Source organism: Prinia subflava, chromosome 1, assembly GCF_021018805.1.
Source record: "Prinia subflava isolate CZ2003 ecotype Zambia chromosome 1, Cam_Psub_1.2, whole genome shotgun sequence".
In the NCBI taxonomy this organism is placed as follows: Eukaryota; Metazoa; Chordata; class Aves; order Passeriformes; family Cisticolidae; genus Prinia; species Prinia subflava.
Genome location: NC_086247.1, coordinates 149,432,356 through 149,445,056, shown reverse-complemented (window position 1 = coordinate 149,445,056; position 12,701 = coordinate 149,432,356). Strand labels below are relative to the sequence as shown.

General features: G+C 46.7%; 1 protein-coding gene across 1 annotated transcript in view; it reads left to right on the top strand.

Annotated features, from left to right (window-relative positions):
* Positions 1-5,349: 5,349 nt before the first annotated feature.
* The window catches only part of OXSR1 (oxidative stress responsive kinase 1), an 87,358-nt gene continuing 80,006 nt past the window's right edge, over positions 5,350-12,701 (top strand). The window contains exon 1 of the mRNA XM_063416616.1: positions 5,350-5,642. Within this exon, the coding sequence (XP_063272686.1) occupies positions 5,573-5,642 (70 nt within the window). The 5' untranslated portion in view covers positions 5,350-5,572. The remainder of the gene's footprint in view (positions 5,643-12,701) is intronic.

Sequence of the window (12,701 nt, the reverse complement as noted above, 5' to 3'; positions counted from 1 at the left end):
AGGCCATTATTGTAAACTCATGTCATTAGAATCTGCTAATGTGAACCATAAACCTTGCTTTGCTGAGTTCGAGAAGATATTGGCCATTTATAAGGGTAAGAACAGTATTCCCTCACAAACTTTATTCCCAGATGGCAAGAAGTGAATGAAATCTTATTCAATCCTATCTTTCCTAGGGTTTCTTCTCTTGTTGCCTTTTAAGAGAACTACTCTTACTTCACTGTAACATTACAAAAGAAGTTTTATTTGATTTCTTCAAACTTTGCCAGCTGTAAATTGGGTCCAAGCACTCCCAGCTGAGAGAATATCCACGCTGTACCATGTGGTAGCAGCAGTGTCACCTCCAAAAGCTGCTTTCTGTGCTCAGTCCTGCCATGGCCAACCCTCCCTGCCACTTCTGTTGCAGCAGAGAAGTCCCAAGTGTCCCTAGGTACTTCAATCTCCTTCCAAGGGTCTCTCAGGGGTTATGTCCAGACTGAGATTTTTTTCTAGAAGAGTTTTGTTGAATAATAAAACTTCAAAATGGTCTTAAATACACACACAAAGATTTACATCATAGAACCAACAGTCCTTGGCCACCCTTCAGCAGCTGCAGAAGAGTCAGGCCAAGTGTACCCACTTGTCCATCAGAGTCTGGCTGCTTCCACCAGGCTTATTTTGCAATTACAAGAACCAGGGAAAAAGCTCTGAAAGCCATTCTCATCCCTGTCCTGGTCAGCTGCTTAGAAAATGCTTTATGATGGAGATTTACCCTTCACAGAAGAGGCTGGTGGGAAAACCTTTCTGTCCTCGGAAGCTGGGACATTCCCAGGGTGAAAAGAGGTACAGGCATGTGAAGTGTCTTTCACTGGCTTCTGTAAAGACAAAGAGGTATGAAGAAAGCATTATTGTAAACCAGAGCAGAGCAAGGGCATGTTATTAAATGGTGGTTCAGGTATGTGCTAATCAAGATCTTGTTATAATTATTTCTCAAGCCCGGCATTGAATTTATATTAGATTGGAAGGAGGCAGCAAAGCTTTAATTTGTTACAGAGAGGGTTAAATGGCTTTCAATTTATGTACTAAAAAAATCATAAACTTAGAAGAAAAGAGTAAGAAGAAAAAAAAACTTCTCTTGGTCATAAACTCTTTGCTTGTTTCCTGGAGCTTAAAATCTGGGGAATATTTTCAGTGAAGGAAGTTAGAGAGCAGCACAGAGTTTCTGTTGAGAGGCAGGGTGCTGGGATGAGAAGTGTGTTTGCAGAGTGAAAACAGGTTTCAGTAAACACCCTGTGAGAACCAGAATTCACCTGTTAAAACCGGGCCTTCAGCTACTTGACTTCAAAGTGACCTCAGAGCTGAATTTAAAATGGCTCAGTGATGGGGTGGAGATACAGGGTAGCACACGGGATCACTTAGGAAAACCTGCTGGTGTGGTTTAGACTGGAATTTAGCTTGTGGTTTGAAAACAACTATTATTAAAAGCTTGCTCCAGTTGGAGGGTTTGAAATCACTGCTCCTTCCTGCACTGCAGGGTCCTCACCTCATTTCTCCAAAGCAAAGCTGCCAGAAGAAACCCCTGGAGATGGAGTGCAGCGCCTGCCTTTGTTTGTTGGAAACTGCCTTGTACTTAGTTAAGTAATCAGCTGCAGTCTGATAGAGTAAGGTCCCTTCAATAAACCTGGAAGTGTTTCCATGAAGAGAGAACAGCAGGCAAATTCTGCAGCGGAACAAGGTCAGGCATTCTGCTCTAGGACATGGGCTTGCCCAGCTCCCAGGGCAATAATAAAACAGGCATTGTTGGGCTTCCCTCAGCCCAGGCCTGTACCAGGCAGCTCCACAGGCACATTCACTGCCATTGTTTGCACCAGCCCTGGGAGCCATTGCACTTACAGAGGTTTATGGTGTCTTAAAGAGCCTTAAACCATAAGCATGGCAACAAATGCCACGCTGAGCTGGGACAGCAAATGTCTCTGTGTGGCTGTGCTGAAAGAGTAGCTTTGGCTTAAACTCTAATAAGAAGAAAATTATATATCTGAGAGGCTACATGACGAGAAAGATGGAATCTGCATGGCCTCAGTACACAAACTGGAGCTTAAATTAGTTTTCTGTGACCCAAGAGTAAATAAAGTTAGTTTGTGTTCACAATTGTGATGATCACAGAATTTTATGATCACAGAATCATAAAACAGTTCGGGTTTGAACGGACATTTAAAGGTCATCCAGCCCAACCTCCCTGCAATGAGCAGGGACATCTTCCACAAGAACAGGCTGCTCAGAGCCCCATCCAACCTGACCTTGAATATTTGCAGGAATGGGGCATTACCACCTATGTGGGCAACCTGTGCCAGTACCTCACCACCCTTATGATAGAAAACTTCTTTCTGATATCTCATCTAAACTGACAGTCCTTCAGTTTAAAGCCATTCCCCCTTGTCCTATTGCAACAGCCCCTGCTTAAAAGTTTGTTCCCATTTTTCTTACAGCAGAGGCACTCCAGCATCTTTGTGGCCTCCTTTGGATTCTCTCCAACAGCTCCACATCCTTCCTGTGCTGGGACCCTGGAGCTGGATGCAGCTCTGCAGGTGGGGTCTCACCAGACCAGAGCAGAGACCCAGAATCACCTCTCTTGACCTGCTGACAAAACCCTTCAAGGACCTTTCCAGGTCCTAAAGGTAGCAATGTCTGCGTGCTGAGCATCAAAAACCAACCCAGGCATTGAACATCATTTTTACAATATTACATGGATGGAAAAACCAAGCTAAGAGCTGGACAGTGCCAGTAAGTTTCACTGAAACAATAAGTAATTGGCCCAGAAAGGCAGGAAACCATGTGCCTTTCGAGAAGGGGAGCATTTCTGTGTGAGAGCATGCGTGCTGTGCTTGGTGTGCCAAGGCTTTGGCAGTGGAACACCAGCCCCAGGATATCAGTGAAATGCAGAAGCCAGGAGAAAACCTCCATTCTGCTGCAGAATCAATGGAGGACAAGGGCTCTGCCTGCCCTCATCCGTGGTGTTTTACTGGAAGTCAAAAAATTCAGGAAATCCAGCTCTGGATTTTTTCTTCTTCCTTAGGGATTTTTTTTTTTCCTCAAGCTTCAGCCTTCCCACCTGAAAGACATCCAAAGTTTTTCCACTTCTCAATCTCCCCTAAAGCCCAGTCCAGAGCGGAGGTGGATACATCAGGAAGCTGCTTTTCCACTTCAGATTTCCACGAAAATTTCTTGTTATTACAAAAGAGCACTTGATTCAGCAGCACCACTTCACAGCTCTTTTATAAATAGAGGCATTGCCTCTGCCCTGAGGAGCTCACAGCCTACATGAGACAGGGAAAATACAGCAAATCCAAAAAAAGAGGATGAACAGAAGTGATGAAAGAGGAGAAGGTGCTGCTCGGAGGTCTGAAGCTGGCTAAGGAATAAAAGCTTTGTGGAATCCAGCTCCACGTTTTCATCCTTCAGCAGAGGTTGGAACAACCCACTAAATGAATGAGTGCAACAGCAACCCCTGACTTTTGAGAGACTCAAAATGCTGAGTTCATTAAAAAAAAAAAAATGCAAAATTTATGAGACCTGGAGTCTATGAGTGAATGAGAGATCTGGGTTTAAAAATATGGAAATGCATTTTTCATGGCAGAGCTTGAAAACGAAAATGTAGCACTCATCTCTCTATGCTCACGTGGCCACTAGTGGTCTTGCCAGTGAACATTTTAAATTTTAATTTTGATCAAAGCCTGTGGTTATTCTTAAAGAACAAGGCGCATTGTGGACCTAATCCTACTCCAGTGGTCTAAAGCAGTAAGAGTTTTAGCGTTGCCTTCAGGGAGAGGATTTTCAGCCCAGAATAAGAGAATCCAAAAGATGGTTCTGAATTTAAAAGCATGTGATAAAATTAAGTGTATAAGTCTCTTTTTGTTGTTTGTGCCTGGCTCAGATCCATTTTTAATGTGCTGTTAGCTATCAGAAATACGACACTGGCTACCCCGGTGCCTGCTCTGGGGTAAAACCTGTTTTTAATTGCTATATAAACTGCTTTTATAACATGGTTAAAAGATCACAGAGACGGTTCCGAGCAGTAATTAAGGCATATTTAGCAAATATTAAAAATGGCTCAGCAGGGGAATGTTTAACACAGACAAGCAGGAAAACAAACAGCTTTTCATAGGGAGGTTCTGCCTTATGACAGAGTTGTGGAGTGCGTGCACAGCAGTGAGCGAGATGGGGCTGTGGGGCTTTTTGTAGAACACAAAAAAGAGTAGAAGGAAGGAGCTGGTGTCCTGCATTAGAGCATGAGTGAAAGCACTGTGGTCAGACCATGCCTTTGGCACTGGCCCTCCACAAAGCTTGGTTCACCAGAGGCATCTCAGGAATTCGTCCTAATAAACTAAAAATACGTGTAAGTGATGTTCTTTGACCCACAGAAGGGCCTGACATCAAGCCACAAGAAGAACAGTGACCAGCAAAGAAGGATGAAACCTGATCCTGGGATTCCAAGTCGGTTCTCCTCATGGTTACAGTCTTGCATTGTAATAGTGAGACGCTATTTTCTCTCTTTTCATGTTGGGGAAAAAAATAATCCTCAAACTACATGCAATTTAAATGTATATATATTAGAGAGAGACATCAGCCTTTGTGAGTGCATGGTGCCACTCAGCCTTGTATTCCTCACTCTTTTAAATTTCAGTTTGTTTTCCTCAATGACCACCAGATGTACTCCTGAATCCATCCAGATAAAAAAGCTCCGGGTGCGGAGCCTCAGCCTTAGGATGAGCGTGCAGGACATCTCCATGAGGGTGTTGGACATATCCACGAACGCTGGAACTGCAGCGTGGAGCAGAGAATTGCCCATCCTCGGGGGCTGCGAGAATACCAGGCCTCCTGATCCCTCACACCCACACACTATTTTTAAACACGGAATGTGCATCCCTGGAGCGCCAGGGCCGGGCCCCGCTCCCGCCCGCAGGCTCTGAGCGCCCTCACGGCAGGACCGGGGCCCGGCCCCGCGGGCACAGGGACCCGGGAAGCGCCAGCACATGATTGACAGCCCCTCGACCAATAGGAGCAGCGGATCCGGCAGCGGGCAGCCAATCGTTGCCCTTACTGCCCTTAAACCGGCACCCGCTCCCGCCTTGTGCCTGAAGGCGGGGATGATATTCGCCGCCGCCATCTTGTGTGTGGCATCCCCGCCCTTTCCTTAGGGGCTCCTCCTCCGTCCTTCGCTTTGGAATCTTCCGTTACCGGCCCGTTCCCTGAGGCCGGTGGTGATAACCGAGCAAACCGTGGCGTGGTGACCTTCTGGCGGCGGGCTAGGTGTCTCCACGCCACGCTCAAGATGGCGGCAGGCGGCGCCCCGCCGCGGCGGGCGGGGCGCACGCGGGTGACGTTGGGCGCTCCGGGCATGGGCAGGTGCAGGAGGTGGCGGCGGCCGGAGTTGGGCCGGCGGTAGCGGCGGGAGAGGAGGAGGCGGAGGAGGAGGGGGCTCGGGCTCGGCCGGGGTTCGGGGACAGCCGGGACACCGCAGCGCCTCCTCTCCGCTCCCTCGCCCCTCGGGGACGCTCCCCCTCGCGGCGCGGAGGGCGGCGAGCGCAGCGCGGCCATGGCCGAGGAGCCCAGCGCGCTGCCCTGGTCCATCAACAAGGATGACTACGAGCTGCAGGAGGTCATCGGTGAGCAGCCATCGGGGTTTGGGGGGGCGCAGGGTGCCCCTCGGATGTGGGGGTGTGAGTACGCTGAGGGAAGGGGGGGTCCGACCCCCCTCAGCCGAGAGCGATCCTGTCACACAGCCCGCAAAGGAGTGGGACTGTGTGGCTTCCCTCTCCCTCAGCCATGTGAGGTGTGAGAGGGTCCGTTCCCCCACACTGAGCTGTGTGAAGGTCTGGGGGACCCCTTAGCTGAGGGGGGTCTGTCCCCCCACCCTGAGGGATGTGAGGGTCTGGGGTGCCGGTGAGCTGGGAGGGGTCCCTTCGCACACAGCCCGTCACGGAGTGGGGCTGTGTGACCACCACCCCCCCAGCCACGTATGTAGGAAGGATGTGAGAGGATCTGTCCTCCCGCCTTGCGGGGGACTCTGAGGGTCTGTGGGACCCCTCTGCTGAGGCTGCTGCCTTTCCTCATCTGTGTGCGGGGCCCACGGAAGATGATGTGGGTCTCCCCCATCCCAGGAGAGAGGATTGTGGTGGTGGCGGGGACGCCCCCTTGGCAGGGGGCTCTGCCCGCTCCTCTGGGCAGGGTCCGTGTCTCTTTTCGCGGTGAGTGGGACAGGTCCGCTTTGGGAGGGCTTTCCTTCCCACCACGGTGTGGTCTGGGATGTTCGGGGTGTGAGGTGGTCAGCGGGAGTGAGCTCCAGAGCTTGCGGGGGCTCTCTCTAGGGCACCCCCGCTCATTTTGGGGTGATCACACCTCCCAGCGGTTCCGGAGCCCCGCGCTGCTTTGGTCCCTGCCCACAGGGTTTGGTGCAGCCGTCGAACGAGCCTCTTTCACCGTGAGATTTTGCTGCTGCCGTGCGTTTTCATTCATTGTCCTCAGCTCGAGGCCCCAGCCCTTGCTCTCTCCATTAAATGATTTTTTTCTTCCTTCTTCACTCTAGCTTGGCGTTAAACTGCCCAGTTACCAAAGGCCTCCCGCTGTACTAATTTATTTGCTGTCTCGATCATTTTGTTGGGGTGTGTTTGAGGGATATATTGCTCTAGGGTGAGTGTGTGACACATCAGAGGTGGTGCCACAGGTGACTCTAAGGTCAGTTCCTCCCGTCTCACCCTCTGGAGGCTCGGAATGAAGCAGGAGAGTGGCAGGGCAGGCTCCCGGCCAAAGGGTTTTAGGAAGGAGGTTAATTCTTTGAGTAATCTTTGTGGAGTGCTTTTATTTGAAGTTTCTGGATGACGTAGCACTGTCATGCCCAGGCTTTCCATCTCTGCCTCATGGGGAGGCTTGTTTTCTGTCGAGGGTGGGAGAGTTTGTGAAAATGCTGTTTTAAGAGATTAAATTCTTAGCATTGTTTAAAAGTAGGAAGGAACTAAAGCTGTGGAGTGGGGGAAATCCTTCTGGAAATCCCTGTTGCTCTGTTGGATCATGCTTTGTCCTCTCCTCTGCTCAGAGGGAGCAGCAGTGCTTTAGGAAGGAGACAACTCCCTGTAAAGACAGGGAAGATGTAATCCTGCAGAACAACCCTTTAAATCTCTGGAAAATGTGCCCCGGGGAGGAGGATGTTCAGCCTCCCTGAGGAACAGGAGGTCCAGGTGTGGGGAGCAAGGGGGAGAACATGCCACCCGTTTCCTGGGGAAAGAGAACTGAATTTCTCTGTGTAGGAAATACTTCCTTTGCTTTTGAGAGCCTGCAAAGGCGTGCTTTGTGGGCACATAGCAAGGATTAGGACCCGAGTAATCAAGGATAGGAGCGAATGCCTCTGTAGCTGGGGAGCGGGGTGAGATGGGAACAAAAGGGAATGTAAATACACTTCAGCTCTTGGGAGAACTTGCTGCTGCAGACACAATCCCACAGCCTCAGAGTACTGGGAGGAGCACAGAGATGTGTTGTCTCATGTTAACTGACAGAACCTGCGGAGAAATCTGGAGAAAGTGTTCGATTTCTTCTGTATCTTTTCCCTGCCGCTCTGCAAACTTTGTTTCTGGATGTCGGCTGCTCACTGAAAGGTTGTGTTGGCATTTTGGCATGTGATGGAGTGTACACTGAGATGTGTATATTGCAAACATATGGTTTCTCTTTTTAACTTTCCTGTCCCCTGCCCCCCCTTTACTCGCTTCAAACACTGCTGTGTCTGCCAGCGGCCTGGATGGAGATGTGACGCAAGTTTCCTAGCACGTATATGATTTGTGGGACAAAATGTCACTGTGTTAACTGAGCTGGACTGCCTTGCCTCCTGCTTCATGTCTCCTGTAAACCTCAAGGGGTTTTTGGTTGGGTTTTTTGTTTTTTTTTTTTTTGAGCTGTCTTTATAACTGATGAGCTATAAAGGTTCTTTAGCACAAAACAAAGAGACATTCTGATGTGGAAAGAGATGAACCTTGTGCCGGTGCTTTTAAAGGATTTACCTTGTTTCCTGATAAAAAAACCACTACTCTTATAATTTAGAGTAAATTTTGGGATTACCAGCTCAGCTGTTTTTTCTGATGGAAATCCATTTGTAGTCCAGTTCTTTAATTTGTACTGGTTTTGCCTGAAAGTAGCCATATGTGGCTTTTATTGGATGTGGATTGTTCCATACTACTCAAGTGCAGGAATACAAAAAGCAAGTTTCCTACCTGAAATGAGAACCTCTACTGTAAAACTGCCCCCCTGATTCTGGTTAATACCATCTATAAATAAAAAAGGATTACTCAGCACTGGGGATGACTCATGCCATTATAGAGGTGTGGATTAATATCCATGTTGATTATGCTTGGTTAATGTTAATAACTGCTGAGTAGCCTCCTTAGGCTTAAATAACTTCTGGTACACTGAATCAGGGAACTTTGATCAGATGAGAACCTGATTTCATTTTTAAAAAAGGATAAAATGCAGGTGGGGTAGAGGAAGTGATTTAAGAAGCATTTCAATGAAATGTACCCCCAGAATAACGAGAGTTCTGCAGGTGAATAGGGCCTTTGGAGATGCTGCAATTTTTATCTAAAAAGCAGAATATAGTCTGTGCTGTGGTTGTGAAGGTGGTTGGTCTTCTGAGCGTGCATTGCATATAAATTACTGCAGTCTTCTTTTTGAAGCCTGAAAAAAATTCGACCTCATGCTGCTTGTGCTGATCAGATACTCACACATGCGAGTTCCCCTGGATCTCACAATTCCTCTTGGAAATGCTGGTAGCGGGAGTGAAGTTGGTTGGAACTGGGTCATTCTCGTTTTGCTACTTTTTTGGAAAGATGAGAGCTGTGCTGACTGTGGCTGTTTGATTTAGGAGCATCCCCTTTGCTGCAAACAGCCCGTGCCAGAAGCAGGAGATAAATTAGTGGTGGGAGTGCTCCCAGGCTCTGTTCCTGTGCCCTCTCTCCCCTGACAGATTCCTTCGCAGCCATCAGGACAGTGCAGGCTGCATGAACAGATGTGCTGGGAGTTTCTTATCCCATCAGAAATCAAGCCTAAATTGAAAATTGAAGTCACCATTTAAGGAATGATTAGGTTTTTTTAATGACTGTGGTTTCAAGTAGCTTTGGAGTTGGGCTTTGCCTGTGAACACGTTGGTCTTTTGGGGCTGAATATTTAGATTTTTATCTGTGTTCATCCCAGCCCTGTATGGGAGAACTTTTTTTGTGGGTAGAGAGGAACTTTTTGGAATTATTTGGACGTATCTGCTCTCCCAAATTTTATCAAGATGTTCATGGTCATCTGTCAGGTGCTTGTGTAGGAGTCTCACGTGTTGAGAAATCATGACCACTGAAAAAGAGCAGCCTGGAGGTTCTGACCAGGGTCTTTGGATGTAAAAACCAGGCTGGAATGGGAGGCTCTTGTCCAATGATAACTTTCGGGGTTGGGGTTTTTTTTGGAGTGTGGTGTTCAGTGCTAGCTGTGGTGCCTGTGTGCTGGCTGCAGCCAGTTTCACATGCCTGATATTTAAAACCCATTCAAGAAAAATGTTACACTGTACAAAATATAACTGCCTGAGTTCTAAATGGAGTGTTTAGGATTCAGTCTTGGTGCCATATGTTTTGTTTTAGCATTTCCTCATGGATTCCCACTCCTCCCCCCCAGCTTTGCTGAGCAAAATTGATTCCTACACTATATTCCCAGTATTCAGGCTGGTTATTCATTTGAAAACTGTGTGTTCATTTTTTCCACATAAAGTTGGTGGAAAGCCTTAGTTGTTTTATATTATGTTAAAACTTACATTAAATTAACTTTGGGCAAATGTAGATAAGTTAAAAAAATGAGTGTTCATTCATAGTACTTGGTCTGCTTGGGAATTGAAGTGGGAGGTGCTCAGTACCAGTTTCTCTGCTGCCTGTTTCTGGACAAGTATCTCTTGTGTGATCCTGAGTGCAACAGAATAGCCAAGCTACTCCTGCAGCCAGGCTCCCTGTCCTCTGGATACTTGACACATCTGATTTCTTTCAGACCTTTGGTACCATTGCCCTGCTAGAATTAGAGCTAAACTGAGTCGCTTTTCACCTCTGGGGAAGCAAAGCCAAAGGTGTTTGGTTGTGCATGTGCCTTTTTTTAGCGCTTCTGTTGTCTGTGCCCTGATAGGAAGGAGGATAAAATGCACAAGGCAGCAAGATGAGGACTCACAAAGCCAAGCAGTGATGAAGGAGACTGGAAGGGAGAAGGGAAAAATACGTGGTTGTTAGCCTTGCCTGCTGGTTGGAGGGGAGAGCAGAGACAGATCCTGCTGCTTTCAGCCATTCCAGGGTATTAAGGAAGAAAAAGCAACATTCAGGGTGTTTCTTGTGGAAGCGTTCACACTTTCCTGGGCTTGGTTTCTTTGTAGCAGTTGCTTCCAGTACTGTTAGGTACCTGGACCGATTAATGTTTAACACTCCCGTTTCTCAAGAATCCATTTAAATAGCTTCAGTTTAATGCAAATATTTTGGCTGGTGCTGGGGAGTGTGGCTGTGCTGTGCTCCTGAGCACACCTGAGGGCTGTACAGGCTGCCTGACAAATGCATGCCTGGGAGGCTTCTTGCTTCTGCAGCTGATGAAATCTTGAAGAGAATCCACTCTTCCCCAGAACGTTTGTCTATTTAAACTTGGCAGCATCTCTTTTCTTTCTGAGTGTTAGCAGCTTGCCCACTAAGCCAGAGTCTAAAGATGTAATCTTTTAATAAAAGATGGAGCTCTTTAAAATGACGGTAATAACAATTATTGCTAATTGTATTAGTGCATTGCAACAAACTGTGTCTTGGTCAGGTTTTCTTGGAAGATTCCCCCCAAAATGGGCAATATCCATCGTAAATCTCTGCAGCAATAAATTTAGCTGTGGACATGCTAATGGAGTGCTTGTAAACTTGGTGTTATTAAACTTTCTTAATAGGGAGAGACACACTTGAGGGCTTTGTGGGTGTAGAAGAATAGCTGTTGGAGCAGTGGAATTTGGCATTGCAAAATCTTTGAAATTTCAGGATGCTGGGGCTTTCCAGACAAGTTCAGCCTATTATCCTGCGTTCCGTTTAAAATCAAACAACTGAGATGCAGATATGAAGGACTTGGCTCTCAAAGCTGCTGCAGTTTCCTGTGACTTCACCTAAGGGAGTTGAGCCTTGACATTTCTAAAAGACATGTGAAACTCCGTCTCTCTTCCTGGCAGCCATATGGGAAAGTCTTGGAGACAGGGTTAGGTCTCTGGCTGACAGGCAGTCCAGGCTCTTAATCACACTCTTGGTGTGTGAGAAAAGATGGGGTACCTGTGGTAGGCAAAATAATGCATGTACTAATAAAGGGAGCCAGACTGAGAATAAAATCCAACTTGCCTGGCTTGAGTAAGACAAGATCACTTTAGCAAATCTGTAACTACAGCTGAGTGGCAGCAGGGTTACAGGCACCTGACCGGGTCCATGGGACTGAGTGAGAATTTCTCATGTCCCTTGTGTGCATGAACACAAACAAAGGGACTGACCTTCGTGTGGGGTTCTGTCAGCCCTAAGTTTGATCCCTTAACTTGTCTGAGCAAGTTGTTTGCCTTGAAACACTGCTCATGAGTGGGGTTTTCATGTTAATCATCATGCATAGCCTGCATATTCCTTGGGTTTAACCATATTAGGTGCTCCTGTCACACTGTACAAGCAGGTGGGGATTTGTGGTGATACAAGTGCACAAACGAAAAATCCAGTACTTCTTTTCACAACTGCTCAACAGCTACAACAACCAGCAAAGTTTTTTTTCCAAGTCGTTTTTCTCACCCCTCCCCGAGGTTCTTAAAAGTTGTTGTTTCCTGGTGTGCACCACTGCACACAGAATTTTTGCTTAACGTGAATTTTCTTGTTATTGAGAGAAATTCCACCCTGGAAAAAAATTTTGGTTGATACATAACTAGAATCTAATGTGCCTTGCCAGGATTTCTGAGACCTCTTTGATTCTATACTGTGGTAAGTCTGCAGGGGATGATTGTCTTCCACTCTTAAAGGCTTCACAGATCCCATCCATGAACGAAGTACAGAGTAAATTCAGAGCACTGATTCACTTTCTCACCAAATCACCATATTAGGCAAATCTTCCTTTCACCTCCCATCTCTTCGAGTTTTATACAGCTTGTACTGCATGCTTGTGTAACGACACCTTCAAAGTCTGATAACTCAGTCAAATTAAAATGCATTTGGGAGGGAATACAGAAAAGCTTTTCTGAATGAGGTTTTAATTTTTTGCCAGATTTCAATTTTCTGCTCCAACTGCCTTATCCTGAGAGTTTGGGGCGGGGGAGAGAAAAAATTCTTGTTTTCTTTCATTTCACTATTCCGTGCTAGACTGACTTTATAGCATTCTCCCCAATGGATATTTCCTTTGGGCAGGAAATGAGCCTATGTAAATTCATTCTGCAAAGAAAAGGTACAAGCAGCTGTTAAGGAATTGTGTGAATTGAAATACTTCAGTGATCATCTCTTACTGTAGTAAATTCTCCTTGAGTTTTGCCAAGGTTTTACTGTTTTATAGTCATGAATGGTAATTTAAGGACAAACTTTACTCTTATTGCTAGCACCTTGCTATTAATAAAGCTGTGTGGGAGGATGCTGTTCCCATTTCATCCATCCACAGAGTTGAATTAAGTTAAAACTGCAGAATGAAAATTT